The sequence below is a fragment of the Acomys minous genome, assembly GCF_964271855.1.
Source record: "Acomys minous genome assembly, chromosome: 9".
NCBI lineage: Eukaryota > Metazoa > Chordata > Mammalia > Rodentia > Muridae > Acomys > Acomys minous.
Genome location: NC_140490.1, coordinates 53,378,859 through 53,395,969, shown reverse-complemented (window position 1 = coordinate 53,395,969; position 17,111 = coordinate 53,378,859). Strand labels below are relative to the sequence as shown.

Sequence of the window (17,111 nt, the reverse complement as noted above, 5' to 3'; positions counted from 1 at the left end):
AGGCATGTCTTTCCTGCACCAGTGCACACTTAGGTCGAGGCATGTCTTCCCTGCACCAGTGCGCACTTAGGTAGAGGCATGTCTTCCCTGCACCAGTGCGCACTTAGATAGAGGCATGTCTTTCCTGCACCAGTGCGCACTTAGGTAGAGGCATGTCTTTCCTGCACCAGTGCGCACTTAGGTCGATGCATGCCTTTTCTGCACCAGTGCGCACTTAGGTCGAGGCATGTCTTCCCTGCACCAGTGCGCACTTAGGTAGAGGCATGTCTTCCCTGCACCAGTGCGCACTTAGGTCGAGGCATGTCTTCCCTGCACCAGTGCGCACTTAGATAGAGGCATGTCTTTCCTGCACCAGTGCGCACTTAGGTAGAGGCATGTCTTTCCTGCACCAGTGCGCACTTAGGTCGATGCATGCCTTTTCTGCACCAGTGCACACTTAGGTCGAGGCATGTCTTCCCTGCACCAGTGCGCACTTAGGTAGAGGCATGTCTTCCCTGCACCAGTGCACACTTAGGTCGAGGCATGTCTTCCCTGCACCAGTGCGCACTTAGGTAGAGGCATGTCTTCCCTGCACCAGTGCACACTTAGGTCGAGGCATGTCTTCCCTGCACCAGTGCGCACTTAGGTAGAGGCATGTCTTCCCTGCACCAGTGCACACTTAGGTAGAGGCATGTCTTCCCTGCACCAGTGCGCACTTAGATCGAGGCATGTCTTTCCTGCACCAGTGCGCACTTAGGTCGATGCATGCCTTTTCTGCACCAGTGCGCACTTAGGTCGATGCATGCCTTTTCTGCACCAGTGCGCACTTAGGTCGATGCATGCCTTTTCTGCACCAGTGCGCACTTAGGTCGATGCATGCCTTTTCTGCACCAGTGCGCACTTAGATCGAGGCATGTCTTTCCTGCACCAGTGCGCACTTAGGTCGATGTATGCCTTTTCTGCACCAGTGCGCACTTAGGTCGATGCATGCCTTTTCTGCACCAGTGTGCACTTAGGTGGATGCATGCCTTCCCTGAGCTCTGAGGGGAGGGGTTTGATGGAAATGTCTGGTTTAGGGCTGAGTGTTCCAAGGTCTCTCATTATCTGCATAATGTTTGCTCTGCACCTCTGTTTGTTCCTGTCTGTCTGTCGCAGGAAGAGACTTCTGTGATGATGACTGAACAAGGCACTGATCTATGAGTATAACCGAATGTTATTAGAAGTCATTTTATCCCTACACTTTTGTTTTTAGACCAGTATAATTTGGTTTTATCTTAGGTCCTTGGGCTAACCAGTCAGGCACCGCATGCACACTCACACACCATACACAGACGCACACACCACATACACACATATACATGTGGACACACACATGTACATACACACATACCACACATACACCACTCACACCATACACAGACTCATGTACCACATTACAGATATGCACACATACACTGTGGACACACACATGTACATACATATACACGCCACAGACATATAATACACACACCACACATTCATACTACGTGCAGACACACACATACACAGAGGTATGTCTAGCTTAGCACTGGATTTACTTCCTACCACTAGCAAAAGACTGTGTGTGTGTGTGTGTGTGTATGTGTGTGTGTGTGTGTGTGTCCTTCTAGCCAGTTGTAAGCGCTAAGAATACTCACCCATGTTTCTGCCATCGGCAGTCTAGGATGTGGGATGAACGCAAGAAAGAATTTAGATGTTTTACCAGGTGGGGCTCTAGCTCAGTGGTAGAATGGCTGTTTAGCACACACAAAACCTTAGGTTAATTCCATAGCAAACTCCAACCCACACAAACCACATCATCCCAGCCCTCCACACTCCTGTTTTCTGGGTTCTAGCTTCTGCAGATTGGCAACAAGGAGGAATAATTTGAGCCCTTCTGAAATCACTTAGGTTCTAAAACCCTTGTGGGGGCGGTTCCTTCACTGTTCCATCCTTCCCCTTTCACAGCTAGAGAAGAATCCATTTGTGGCACTTAGCAAAGATAAATGCAGAGATGTTGGAAGCTAGGTGACTGCCAAGGGACTGAAAAGCTATAGTATACATTATGGTAAACAAAACAGGTCATTGTGTGACAGATGCTAACTGATCCTGTTTATAATCAGAACAGGGTCAGGCTACTTGACACACATCCTGGCTATTGGTCTTCAATCTCTTTATTATTAAAGATAATCAGCAGTGAACTTTTTCTATCTTTTTCTTCTGTTAAATTATTAATGTTGTCACAGGCCAAATTACTAAATCAATGATTCAGATATATATATCACTAAGCTTTGTTCAGAAGTCTTAGCATCACAGAAATTTCCCACAGTAACACAAACTGTTTCCTAGGCTAATATTTTTTAAAAGATTTATTTATTTAATTTTATGTGCACTAGTGTTTTGTCTGCATGTGTCTGTGTCTTGAAGCACTAGGCCCCTAGCTGGCAGCTGGCGCTGTTTGAGAAGATTGTGGAGCCTCTCGCAGATGGAAATGCATCACTGGGGGTGGGCTTTGGGGTTTGTGTCTAACCCACCTGCTGTTCATTAGCCACCTTCCTGTTCTGTCTCCGAGTCTTCCCCACCAAGATGGATCTCATCCTCTTACGACTGTGAGCCAAGTAATCCTTTTCTCGTTAGTTGTTTTTGTCCTTGTATTTCATCACAGCAAAGGAAAAGAAACATACATGGCCCCGGAGATTTTTATTAGAAGGATCATGCTTTCAAATGTTTATGGTAATTAATTTCTAAACACAGTAATGCATTATGTCTCTCTTTTTATTTTTATTGCTTTGGGGTTGTTTGTTTGTTAGGTTGATTGGTTTTGATTCTGGTTTTTTTGTTTGGTTTGATTTTCTCTATATAGGCCTGGTAACTATGTAGACCAGGCTGGCCTGGAACCTGGAGATCCACCTGCCTCTGTCTCCCTCACATTGTGTCTTTTAATAATGGCCTCTCTACCTCCATTGCTTCCACTTCTGCAAGTTCAACCAACTACTACTAAGACCAAATAACTGTGACCAGGAGAACCACATCTCAGTAGAGCATGTACTGACACTCAGTCCCTAAACAGCGCAGGGCGCAGCGACATGTGCTACTGGTATTCTTTGTGATTCAAAGACAAATTGTTTCAGATGTTGCTAGAGTTACCAGAGTCTGAACTCTGATATCCTTAATAAGCCTGGCTCAGTTACCCACTCTCTGTCAGCCAGAAAGCAGAACAAGTCAATGTTGGCCACATTTGGAAAGAGATCTCCACACCCCCAGGCCTACTTCCTGTCCTGGCAGGAGGTTTAGGTTGAGGTAGAGCGTCCGAGGCACACCAGGACAAGGTATTGGTTTGATTCATCATTGTCACTGTTTTAGGTCCTCCTGCAAGGTAGTCTGAGAAGTTGCCAGAATCTTCTGGGAGACAAGTTCTGCCTCTGGCTGGCCCCAGGCTTCTGCTAGCATGAAATTCCTAGGGAAATTCCAATTCCTTGGGGACCATTGTTTCAGTAATCAGATAGTAATCAGAGTGAGTTCCAGGACAGCCAAGGCTACACGGAGTGAGACCCTATCTGGAAAAAACAAAAAACCAACAAAAACAAACCTGACCATCTTCCTTCCTCGAAGGCCAGTTATATGGGCAGATCCAACACCACTTTCTGTGAGAGATTAGTATCCAAAGGAGTAGGGGGAGAGAGATCCTGGTCCAATCCCCCAAGGATACGTACAGATAGAAGGTTGTGCTGACAAAACCCTGCCAGGATTTGCTACACCTTGCCTTTAAGAGCATAACTAATTGTTTAAGATCAAACAACTAATAATAGCAGGCAGACTAGAAGTCCTGACTCCAGTCAGATTGGGCAACAACAACCTCATATATACATCCTAGCTTCCAATTTTTATTTTCTTATCTTATTTTAAAGAAACTGCTTTGAACAGACAGAAGCAGGGGGGAGGCTAGGGGAGCTTTTCCTACTTGCTAGCCACGCTCCTGCTGGAAAAGTCTCACTGTCCAGCACCATCCTAAAATTGTGAGAAGTCTCTTTCACTATCTGATACTTCAGTTCCTTGTGTGTCTGTTAATTAAGTCAGTGAAAGAGGAGATGTGTGAGCTTGATTCAAGCAGTTGCTGGAACTTGTTACCCACGCATGAGCCTCCTCACATGAGGAGGAGAATCTGGGAAGATAGTGAGGAGAAATGAAGTTCCTATCAACAGAGCTGGCATTTCAAAGAATCTCATCCATTTATTTAACAAACGCAGTTATTTGGCCAGTAAAGGCCGAGACCCAAGAAAAACATTCCAGGTTGTTCTACAAACTTTATCTCAAATGTTCTATTTACAGAAGCCTATGAAGAGCAAATGAGAGAAATGGATTTTTTTGGTGAAAATGTTTTCTCTGATAACATTGACAACCTTCTTTTTGCCTTATCCTGGAAATAATGAGAAAAAATGAACCTTTGTTAGGTTTCTTGCAAAGTGCAAGATAAACTCACACCCAAGTGCATGTGACGCTCTTCCCAGCCCCTGACCACTAAGCACAACGACAATCAAAATAGGAGCCACATCTCATCACACTATTCAGAAGTTCGTTCATCGTCCTTTCTTTCTTTCTTTTGAGGTAGCATATCACGTATCCCAGGCTAGCCCCCAACTCACTGTGTGGTAGAAGAGGACCCTGAAGCTCTGATTCCCTTGCCACTGCCACCCTAGTAGTGGAATTGCCAGCATTCAGGCTTTTGCCACCATATATTTTATATAATGCTGAGGCTCAAACCCTGGCCTTCGTGTATGCTCGGATGTCTATCTACCCCATGGGTATCCCTCCAGCTCTCATTTCAGAACCTTTTGACCCCATTTTTTTTTAAAGGAAACTAGATGGCAGTGTAAACAAATGTCATGCCTGTAAGAAGCCCAAGTATGGTTATATGAAACTTCTGTTTGTGTTATAGGAACGTGAGAGAGATAGATGATGTAATCTGTCCCCCCCCCCCCCCCATGAGTTGCATACAGTCTAAACTAAAAGGTCACTGGATTCATTAACTTGCTTCATGGGTAAGGAAACTCAGTCACTAAAAAACGCCTGATGATACCAAGCCGAGGACCTGGGTTTGGTTCCTCCCATCCATGTGGCAGCGCACAACTCCAGTAAACGCCAGTCCCAGGGGCTCCGATGCCCTCTTCTGGCTCCTAGGACACCAGACACACATGCAGGAAAAATACATATACACTTAAAATAAAAAATTTAAAACAAGACACACATGTCCCAGCAATGGAGACAAATTAATTAAACTGAACAAAGGACGTAAGAGTAGCAATTGAGCCATGGGAGCAAAGCTGAGTGAGATGGGATAGAAGGATCACAGGATTAACTATGCAGCTAAATGGAGGAAGGGATTGGGGGTGGGGATGGGGGGTTGCTATGGTGACCTCTCATCTTTTCTAACACTTGGTCTTGCAGAGGATTCTGTGATCTTAGGGAGGTGCTGGTCCTGTTTTGGGACATCTGGGTGGGGCCCAAGATTCCACATTTCTAGTGAGTTTCCAGGTGATGCCGATGTTCCCGTCCAAGAAGGAGCAGATAGTCATATGCCAGGAGCCTCACCCATGTCTTCCAGACATCTCTTTGCCCCAGGAGTCTATGGGAAATGGAGGGGAGACAAGGTAGAATTGCTCTGCCTTGTTAATAAATGTCATATTTTATGCAAAGATGTGAACCATAGATAATATTTAAACAGACGTGTTTTGAGGCCTGACATCAGACAGGAAGTATAGGAGATTAACGGGTGTGTGTATCTGTTCAGAAGGTAGGGAGTCATTAATTCTAAATATGCTGATCTTATCACTGGCGTGATGGAATGTGTTTCTTAGTTTGTGTAATCAATATTGATGAGCCTGAAAGAGAAAAATGTCTTCTCAGAAATGTACTTGCTTAAAGGTTAACTATTGTCAAGATGTTTTATTCAGTTGTCTGGTGTAGCTATTTAATCTAAATAGACTCATAAACATCACATATGGATTAGCTTGACAGAGTAAAACAAATTGGATTCCCTCCTGGCTTTCCACACTCCCCAGGCAAGTTTTAATATAAATTCTTTTCCTTTTAATCTGAGTTATTTAAGAGTATGTATCAAGAACAAAATAAGGAAGCGTCTTTTTGGATAGGTAAGCACTATAATAAATAACCGTTAAAGTATTTAAACACAAAACAGTAGGAAGTGGTACCTCTTCAGTGTTTCTGATGAATGCTTTCAAGTCTGGGAGACATAACCAAAGGGTAGGGGGAGAGAGACAGAGACAGAGACAGAGACAGACCTGGTAGAGTCCCAAGGTTTAAAGACCCACACTATTTACAGAAAGGTTGTAGCAACATTTCATTTTAGTTGGAAGACTTGGTACAATTCTAGGTTTAAATTGGTTTATAATTATCATGTGGCTGCAGTTCAAAAGAACAAGACTGTTTTCTTCTGAAATGTACATTTTTATTAATAGGGTTTTTTTTATTTGTTTTGTTTTAAGGTGAGATGGGTTAGTTTTAAATTCTCAATCCTATTACATTTCCAAAGTTTGGGTCTTAGAGTTTTCCCCCACCTTTATTGGTAAATACCTTCTTCTTCAGTAGTCAGTTTTCCATTTGAGGCTATAATAAACTGCATTCTAACTGTCCTGGCAGGGAAAAGATCATCTAGAGATACACAAGCCCCCTCCCTTCAGCCATCAGACTTTAAAGCAGTAAATTCCAGAGAGTTAAATAAAACCCAGGACATCTTCAATGTGAGAAGGGAAAAGCTGAAGGTCTGGTGCCACAAAGGAGGAATTTGCCTCCCAGAAAGGGATTTCCCACAGTTCTGACGACCTCACAGAAGAGGGCAGAAAGTCAGTGATAGGTGGGTTCATGCCATAACCAAGGCCGATGGGTTACACACTTCTCTTGCCTTCTATTCCAACCCAAACCTGAGGACGCTGACCATGGGCTTGAGGGCTGGGGCTGGACCCCATGATAAAGCGTTCTTTGCTTCTCACTGTTGCTTCTGTCCAATCATTGGTTGGCACACTGGAGACAGATAGACAGGCCCAGCTTGTTGGAGTTGCAGGAGTCCAAGCCTGTACCCTAAAACATCCAGTAAGAACACCACAAAACCAAGAGTTTAAACAACATAGAGATTGTTTTTGCTGTTCTGAGTGTGGAAGTAACACTTAAACCGAGGCACTGTGTAGTGAGTGAGAATTTTGGAAGTTTGGTTTCTTTACAACAAAACACAGCAGTATTATAAGAATATGTTTATATTTTAATCCCAGGTGTGGGGATATGGGTCTGCTTCACAGCAGCTGACTATGGTTTGCCTCGTGCTATAGCAGAGGCGTGATTTTGCCAGCTGCAGATAGTTTCTGTGATTGTGTGCCGTTTGGAATTCTGGGGACTTCTCAGAGGATATATAAATGCTAGAGTCCCAATAGGGACAGGAGGTTCTGGTGCTGGTTGGTGGTTGGATGTTGTTGGTCACAGTTTGTTAAGTAATCATGCGGGGGGGCGGGGGGAGAAGAAATGAGATATCTTGACAGCAAAGATCAAACTTGCCCCCAAGGAACTCAATACCCCTAATCAGCAAGAAGTAGTCTAACAATAACATTACCCCTTTTACCTCTGTCCTCTTTTTCTCTCCTGTCTAGTGTTAGGAGCTTAAAGGGGTGAAGGAAAAAAGAAATCCACAAAGTAGCAAGTGCCACCTACAGCTCTGGCTGGGCCATGTTCCCATGTGCCCCCCATCTCCTTGCCTTTGCACCTACATTCCTCAATGGGGGTCCTTCTCCTCCCCTCAAACCACCATGGCCGACCAACTCCTTTGCCTCCCCCTTCCCACTGGTTTTCTGAGAAGCCCTGTATCTTCTCACAGAGTCGCTAAGAGAAGATGAAAGGCTGGCTTCTTTATCTGCCTTCATTGTGCATCTCCTCCATCAACTTTGCTCCCATCTGCACTTAAGGAGTATCTGTTTAAATTCCAAGGATACTAAAGCTATCTCATCTCACTGGAGGCCTGAAAGGCATAAAGAGTAATAGGCTGTCAGCTTTTACAGCATCTTGCTCCAGAGCCCCACCCCAATCCCCAACCCAAAGTGGCTGGAAGTCTCTAATGACTGTCCTGAATCTGCACTGAGTTCTATGAACGGCAGAGATCGGTTCATCACGTGAGTGAAGTCAGACCCAAGCAGGGGCCGTCACTTCTTGGGAATCTGGACTTCTTCCAGCCGCTTTGCACAAGCAAAAGGGAGATAATAAATAATCATCAACCACGCCAGGCTTTGGCAAAAACTGGCTTCATCTGCCTGACTCTTGCCTCCGTCCTACCCTGCTTCTTCCTCTGTCTAAACTTAAAGCTCATGTCAGTACTCCACAGATGAAGATAGGCATGGTGTTATTGTGCCTATTTCTCTGTGCCTCCCAATGTACATGAACTCTGTTTTCTGACTTTGACCACTAATCTTACCTTTGGTTGGTTTACTGGAGTGAAAGGCTGAATCTAGCCTGTCAGGACTCCCAGTGCTAGGGCCTCTGTCCTAAAGCTGGTAACATTACGGCCTCTTATGATTAGATTGCATATATCAAAATAATTCAGGATAACCTATTTGAAGCCCAGCTGAAGAACAATTGCCATTCTTCTCTGTGATATAATATAGCACATCCGCAGGTTCCAGAATTTAGAATGTGAAAGTGGGTATATATGTGTGTCTCTGTGTGTAAAAGGAACACTGGCCTTCCTACCAAAGATTGTTTGATCACCTTGGAATTTCCTAAGAGAGGACTATTGCATTTTGGGTGCAGATGTTTACATCATGTCATTACCTCTAAATTATATTCTGTATAAATTAAATTATAAATTGTATTCATCATGGCAAAAAATACTACAGTTTGCACAAAGCTGGGTATGCTTCTTTCATATTTGTATTGATTCCCCTCAAATGCCTTGGAGGTCTTGATTATAAAACCCACCACCGTTTCCAGTCGTGAGTTTTGTATTATTTGAGGGTATAATGGCCCAGTACAGGTAAGTGGTCCCCTTCAATTTCATGATGAATGGAGGTTGTTGAGGTAGCTTGCCACTGTGTTGCTGAAATGGGACAGTGTTACTTCCTCACAGGACATGAGGCAATGTCTGCAGACATTTCTTTGGTTGTCACATTTGGGGGAAGAGTGCCATTGCTGTCGAGGGAACAGCTGTCATGCAGCGTACAATAGCCTGAGGAACAAAGGTGAGACGTGGAGACTGAGTGGTGGCTTGAGCTTGTGGTTCTCACTGCAGTTTTATCATCGCTGCAGGAGTCCCTGGTGCCATGCCAGATGCGTCCTGGATTGGTAACCTCCGAGCTGTGAAGTGGATGGATATGGAAGATAAACACGGAGGCTGCCACGGTAAGGTCTCCCGCTCTGCGCTGTTGGCTTAAGCACAATTGTAAACTTAATAAAGGGGGTCCTTGTGCAGAGAAAACTGGAGCGCACAGACCGATCTGCTAGTTATTAGATAAACCTGAAACCTCAGCATGTAGTCTCTGCTGAAGACAAGTTCCAGTCTCTTGGCACCACCACTGCCCAGCAACATGTTCACTCTTACCAAGGAGAGAGAGAGAGAGAGAGAGAGAGAGAACTTTCAAGTCATAACGAATTTTGTTCCTACTAATATCTGCTTTCCTGCACCCCTTCCTGATCGTTCCGTTTGGTGGGACAGGTGATGTCATGTTCTGTCACGTGGCAGAACACGCTCACATCCTGTCCCTGCACTTCTCTCTCCCTTCCACATGCAGGCCAGGAGTGACTTTGAGAGCTGCGGGTGTTCGTGACCGCTCTAGCACATGGCAGGTGGCATCAAGGAGAAGGGATTGTTTCTTACATAGATTAGACCTAAAAACCTAGTTCTTGCCCTTTGCGGTGGGGTGAGTGGGATGGGATAGGATCTCATGTCACTCAGAGCCTCCTAGAACTTGCTGTGTAGCCAAGGAAGGCCTTGAAATCTGTATTCTGCAACCTCTGTCTCCTAAGTGCCGGGATTGCGGAAATGGGCCCCATACTCCACTAGTCATTGTCATTTCTATAGACCTTTTTGAAGAAGGAAGTCCATCAGTCATGGACATCACCCACTCTAAGCACATAGTGGACAGGTGCATCAACCTGCCTGTGTTGCTGTAACAAAACAGCACAGGTTGGACACCTTATAAAACAGAAATGTCCTTGTCTGTCTCAAGACTGAAAATGCAAGACCAAGCGTCACAGAGTTGATTCCTTTCCCCCCCCCCCCTTCTCGCCTATGGTTTTTTGTGACCTCTTCTCCCTGTGTCCTCATGTGTGTTTTTACAATATCCTAATTTCCTCTCCTCTCACGAGATCCCAATCAGAGCCAGGCAGTAGTAGAGCATACCTTTAGCCTCAGTGCTTGGGAGACAGAGGCAGATGGATCACTGTGAGTTCAAGGCCAGCCTGGCCTACATAGTGAGTACTAGGACAGCCTAGTGTATACCGTATACAGTACTAGTGAGACTCTGCCTCAAAACAAAAACAAACAAACAAACAAAAACAAAAACAAAAATCCAGCCAGGTTCCCAGTATCTGTATGCATTATCTTTCCCACAGCCAGCCGCAGTCCGCCTCCCATGAGCATCTGTCTGTCCTCTCTAAGCTGCCTCGTCCACACCAGTCACCCACCCAGGTGGCATCACTACCCTGAGCTGTACCCTTCTCCCATCAGAGAAGCAAATGTCCTCCTCCCCCCGGTAGAGCTTACCTGCAGCCTCTTCTCTGCCTTTAGCTATGCCCAGGCCCTCCTCAGTCAAGAAAGTGTAGATGGCTCAGCCTTGCATGTCTGTAGGGACCTTTATTGATCACATGATAGGAACCAAGGTAACTGCGCAGAACCTGGGCAGCCCAAGCCCTGAGACTAATAGTTCATCTTTCTTCCTCAAATACCTTCTCTGCCAATGAACACCTGAAAGCTCTGTGCAGTTAAGGGCATAAAAAGAACTGTCCTCCCAACCAGTGTGTTACAGAGAAGAAAGAAGCAGAATCCAGAGCGCTGAGATTTTGCACACCACCCTTGCTGTGACTCGCTAACACAGCATAGAAGAGGTCGTGAAAGGACTGACATATACTCACCCTCTTCTCAGCTATCACACTCTTGAAACAAAGCACCCCAAGGAATTGGGGGTTCCTTGGGAATCTCATGCTGGGAGACGGACAAGGCTGAAGCCTTATGCCAGCCAGTGCGAGAGCTTTCTCCCTGGTAGAGGTTTCACACAGTCCTGACAGTTTGCCTGACTACCTTGCTGGGGAGATGGGAGCCCAGACAAAGATGGGTCAGTCCTAGTTGGGACCACACCCTGACTAAGACAGGTTCATACCTCTGGTCTCCTCCTTAAACCTAAACCTCATGTCAGGACCCCAAAGATGGACTTGGGTGAGTTACTGCATCTCCTTGTCTCTATTCTCAGTGTGGCCACATTTAATACACTTCCTTTTCTTCTTCTTCTTCTTCTCTTCTTTATTTGCCTGTTTTCCTAAAGATAGGTGGTTGGGGCTCTGGGGACCATTCGTGTTTTCACCTCCTCTCCAGCAGAATCCTCAATTCAAGCAGAAATGTCCCCATTCTTCAGCGTTCCCAGAGACAATGCCTCCAGTTCTTCCACACCACCACCAATCACCCTGTGCTCGCAGATGAGCGTGGCCACTGGCCTGCCCTCAGCCTTCTCCATCCCGTTCCTCGGCAGTCACTAATGTGATGCTGAAATACTTTGAACCAACCATTGTTGCAGAGGCAGAGGATGCAGAAGGGGGCCCAAATGGTCTAAAATCCCTGCTTTCCTGGAGCATGTAGTCCATCTGAGAACAGCAAGGCATTGCCTAGAAGGAAAAAGAAGAAATAGTATCTCCCTTCCTTTCATGTGTGTATAAAACACTGTAAACAGATGTCACATATATCATAAAATATCCGTGTGTCATTTATAGTCTTGCATATTTTAAGATATGTTTATGAAACATAAAAATGAACACATAAATGAAATCGTAAATTTATAAGGTTTATGTATAATTACATTGTATGATATTTATATGTATATTACCTTTATGGTATACACATCTATGCATGTATTTCTGTGTGTTTACACATGTGTGTGTACACACATGCACACTTACCAATTGGTAATAAATACCAAAACACAAATGAATGAGGGAAAGGTGGTTGGGGAAAGACATTACTGAGAAAATGACCTTGGAGTGGTGACTAGGGCTGGGCTGTGGGCATCTGGGAAAGAACAGGGTTACAGGAGAAGGGGGGCCCCTAGGGGTTGCCAGAGAGAGTGAGCCTGCTATGCTTCGGCCTGGTGGAGGAGGCACTGTGTCTGAAGTGCTTGACCCCGGCTTAGAGTCGGGAGAGAAAAGTCCAGAAGAACAGAGCTGGGAGTCTTAAATGCCAGTGGTAAGAGTTCTGTCTGAGCAGAGAAGACCTGCCTTACCTGTGTGTTAACAGACCCTCTGTGGCTGCGGTGCTGAGTTGTGTGTAACAGGGCACAGCAGTCACAGGAGGAGCCGCCCTTTAGAGCAGTCCAGACAGGAAGATGGAAGCCCAGTGGGCCAAGGTGGTGGCTGCAGAGTACGGTGGAGACAATTCGGAAAGGAACAGTTGTGAAGGGACGAGATTAAGAACTTCTGTGCTACCATGGCATAATAGTGAACACGTAAGCCCAGCACTCAGGAGACTGAGACAAGACATAGGACTGCTAATTCAAGGCCAGCCTGAGCCACATACAGAAGCTTTGTCTTAGAGCCTGGTGCTGGCATGCCACATAAGTGAGGTGGAGGCGACACGTGCATAGACGGCAGAACTCAGAGAAGAGACAGCACAATCCAGAAGGACCTCTCTCATCAATGAACTTCTAGAATGTACCTGTCGCTCTCATTTGCTCATGCGTGGATGGCTTCGGGACACTGTTTTCTTGTGTTGTTCAATGCTCATCTTAGTCAAGTGCTGTTTGCCCTAAGCAGCTTAAACTCCCGTGGACTGGGGCAGCCCAGCCTTGTTACCTCGGCGTCTCATCACAATTGATTTGGTTTCTGCTGTCTCCAGCTCACCACCCGTGACTCTGTTCTGTTTCTCTGCCCTCTCCCCAACAGGTCACTACGTACATGGCATTTGCATCTATGGGAACGGAGACTTGAAGTGGCTAGTTAATTCGGAGAGCCTCTTTGCTAACAAATTTGAGCTCAACACGTACCCTCTTACCGTGGAATGCCTGGAACTGAGGCTTCGAGAGAGGACGCTCAATCAGAGTGAAACTGCCATACAGCCCAGCTGGTATTTCTGATGCGAAGCAGCTCTGTCCTGAAGAGAAATGGAGGGCATAAAGCAGAGCCTTCTTCTCCAAGAGACTCTTGCCTTGGCTATGCTAAACGCTTTAAAAAACAAACAAACAAACGAACTGGTTTCAGGAAAACGTCAGGACTCCACTACAGGGCTCTGCTTAAAATACCTGCTGGACATGCTGATACATTGACAGGGTGGCTGGGTACAGCTGTCCTGGCATTTTAGCCATGCTGGCCATTTCTTTTGAATGTCTTGTCTTTTCTCTTCCCCTTCTTCCTCCTCTTGTCTCCTCTTTTTAAAAGATAGGTAGGGTCTTGCTATGTGTCTCTAGCTGGCCTGGTTCTTGCCAGGTGGCCCAAGATGGCCTTGAACTTCGTCAGTCCTCCCACCTTGGCCTCTTAAGTGCTGCTGCTACATGTGTGTACGGCCACACCGGCTCTGGTGTCTGGCAGCCACTTGATACTGGTCTCCACCTTAGTCTACGGCAGTGGTCAATTATAAATTTAAATGCACCGGATCTCTGTGCCAGATGCTCATATTAATAAGTATACCCTGTTAGAAAGGAGAACGGTGGGTAATACTGTCTATGAAAAATCAAAACTTGGCTTATTTGAGAAGGGAAGCTTTCATACCATAAAATTCCTAGCAACTATGTACTCAGCCACCCGTAGGCACACAGACAGACTCCTAGTAACTCACCCATTTATTTAATCATGAACCGATCTTTACGGGCTGTGAAACTACATAGTTCAGTAGTGTCCAAGCATTTGGCTGACATTTGTGCAGACTTGGGCTCCGTGTCCAGCATCTTAAGCAGGTCTTGTGAACACTGACGCTTTCAGTTTACTTGTGTCTAAAGTACTTCGTACAGCACAAAGCCATTAACTAACAAGCAACCGACAACGTGCCATAAGACAGGATGTGGCTGCAGGAAGAAGATCTCAGGGATGCCAGACATTCCGTGTTCTACTCCAGAATGTTCTCTTTCCCACTGAGAACACTGAAACATCTTCACAGGAATGAAGGAATTCTTTCTTTCCCACAGGAAAGGTGCTATTGCGTGGGTCTGGAATCTGTAAATGACTCACTTCTGGGGTTCGGTTTCTATGTGAGAGACAGGGACCCAGTTCTGTTGTGCACAGCTTTAACCACACCAGGACGGCCTCCAAGTAGCTTGCAATGATTGGTGCTGACAGGAGCACGTGGAGTAAGCCTTTGATTGTAAGTGGACATCTGTGTCGCTTTTCACTCGGTCACTTGGTCATTCATCCATCCATGCGTTCAGCTTGCATTCAGCAAACGCCTCTTGGATGGCTGTGATCCTCCAGACGCATGCTGACAGACACGAGAGGGAAACAAGACAAGTACTTTCTCCAATGTAAGACTCTGGGGAGTGTTAATCAGCTTTCGAAAGCCTGCTCTAGAGTCTTACAAGATGGCTCCACTTCACACGTACCTGGCCTAGCTATATATTACATCGGGCCATAGTGATCAGTAATTTATTAATCAATACATTCATCCAGAGACCAGGGGGAAAGAGGAAACAAAAGCTAAAGCCTGATGTGCCCCCACCGGCTCCTTGTCTCACTTGATTCAAAGCTTCCCCTCGCCCACCTCTAGTTACATAAGTGCTTTCTTGCATCTTGCAGATGATGTAACAAGCCTTAAGATAGGTAATGGTTATTAGGAAGCTGCTCCTCTCAGCTCATCCCTTAGGGTTATTAACGGAGAGAAGGTAAAATAAAACCACCCATCGTATCTCTAGAGAAGGTGGAGCTGGAGAATGGTCTCTGTTACTACTGAGAATGAGCTCTGTTACTCAGAAAAATGGGAGGTCAGGATTCAGCAGGTGGGGGGCACTTGCTGTCAAGCCTGACGACCTGAATTCAATTGCTGGGACCCACCTGATGGAGAGTCCTCCCCCCAAGAGTTACTCTCCAGCCTGCACACACATGTTATTGCACTGGACAACCTCCCCACCCCCCACCCCCGTACACACACATACATACAAATGCATAAATGTAATTTTTAAAATGTGATTATCTTTACTATCTCTTGTGCTTTATGAAACAACACTTGCTTTAAATGACATCACTTACCATAGTTTCATTCCTGTGCTGTAATTGTACCTGCTGAATGTTAATCATCTTTAAAGGGAATCACTTTCATGTAAAACTTTTTCTTACTCTATTGAAACATAAAATATATCGGGTTGTATTGGATGATAAAGGGTTGGAAGGTAGGATGCTGCACTTGGTCAAGGTGAAGTCTAAAATCGGGTCTCTGTTTATTTGTCATTTGGATGACAGCACCTGAAGAGAAATGTTTTACACTGGATCTCTCATGGAAAATGAGACATTATTGTGGAGTAGAAGTTTACATGCTCATTGCTGGCCACCTCTTTATTGTAAATACTTTACTGTTGGAAGAGAGTAGCAGTTGAGCTAGTGAGATAGCTGCGAAGGTTCCCTTATCTACTGTATCCATTTTGGTTTTGATGTTTTCTGTTTTTGTTTCTTGGAAATAAATTAATATATTGTTTTCCACCTTCAAGGATAGTGTATGTGTTTATTTGATACCCAGTTAATGTGCACTAAAGAACATATTCAATGGTGCAACCCTTCCCCCCAGCTTTAAAAAAGGATGAAAGAAACAGAGTTATACATGTGTAGCTGCCTAAAATCATTATCCATTAAAAAAAATTGACCTTTCCCTTTGTGGGGTGAGGGGAGAGCAGTTGAGAATAACAGGATGAAATAGGAAATAGGTTTTATTTGTGTTTGTGTGTGTGTGTGTGTGTGTGTGTGTGTGTGTGTGTGTGTGTGTGTGTGTTATGTGTGCATGGATGTAAACTGTCTTTCATGGAACTTTGAGTTTGCCATTTGGGCTGGACTAGCTAGTGAGACCCCAGGATCAACCTGTCTCCACTCCTCCCTAGTATAACAGGCATGCACCCCTCCTTTCTCTGGCTTTTACATGGATGTTGGAAATCCAAAATCAGGCACCCATGTCTGCAGAGCAAGCATTTTTACCAGCCATAGTTATCTTAGAATTCCCTCTGTGTCAGTCTGGCTTCCTGTCCGTCACTATGATCAAATGCTCAAGGAAAGAAAACTTATTTGGTTTGTTTAGGGTCACAGTATTAAGAGGTGTCAGACTAGCATGCTGGGAAAGGCATGGCAGAGCATCTGGGAAGCAGAAAGGGATGCAGGGGGCAGCTAGGACAGGATGTAGATCCCAAAGACAAAGACCCAGCAACCTCCTTTCTCCAAGGAGTCCCCACCTCCTTTGATAAAGCTGTGCATCCATTCTGGCTACCTGCAAAGAGGCCTGCTTGCTGCCTGCAGTCGTGTGATTGCTGGAGACAAATGACAACCCATCACAAGTATGGTATCAGTTTTTTGGGAGCAGTTTGCATCAGGTTGTCTAGCAACACATCCTATAAGTGATACCAAGTCATCTACCTCTGATACTTGTCCCATGTCGGATGTGATACTTGAAACAAGTCAAATGTGATCTCTCCTGGTCACCACTAAGTTTTTTTTTAAATGGCAAGTCCTTTCTCTTCAGGTTGGAGAGAGGAAACACATTTCTGAAATATAGCAATGAAGTTTTGACAAGGGTATTGTGGTGGCACAAGCATCACAGCTGTTGGGTGAGGGCTTCATTAGATGAGGCCGTCAAGAAGGCCTGCCTGATGGTGTATTTTACACTGCGGTATTGCTATCTGCAAGTGAACAAAAGACTGTAGCTGGACATTGGGGTCCGCTTCCATCATTTTTCCCCT

The 17,111-nt window shown here is 45.3% G+C and overlaps 1 protein-coding gene across 3 annotated transcripts in view; it reads left to right on the top strand.

Annotated features, from left to right (window-relative positions):
- Positions 1-15,877, top strand: part of GCNT2 (glucosaminyl (N-acetyl) transferase 2 (I blood group)) — a 92,525-nt gene extending 76,648 nt beyond the window's left edge. For all 3 annotated transcript variants that reach the window (XM_084794592.1, XM_084794593.1, XM_084794591.1), the window contains exons 2-3: positions 9,298-9,390; positions 13,135-15,877. In XM_084794592.1, coding sequence (XP_084650718.1) covers positions 9,298-9,390; positions 13,135-13,325 — 284 coding nt within the window. In that variant the 3' untranslated portion in view covers positions 13,326-15,877. The remainder of the gene's footprint in view (positions 1-9,297; positions 9,391-13,134) is intronic.
- The last annotated feature ends 1,234 nt before the right edge of the window (positions 15,878-17,111 follow it).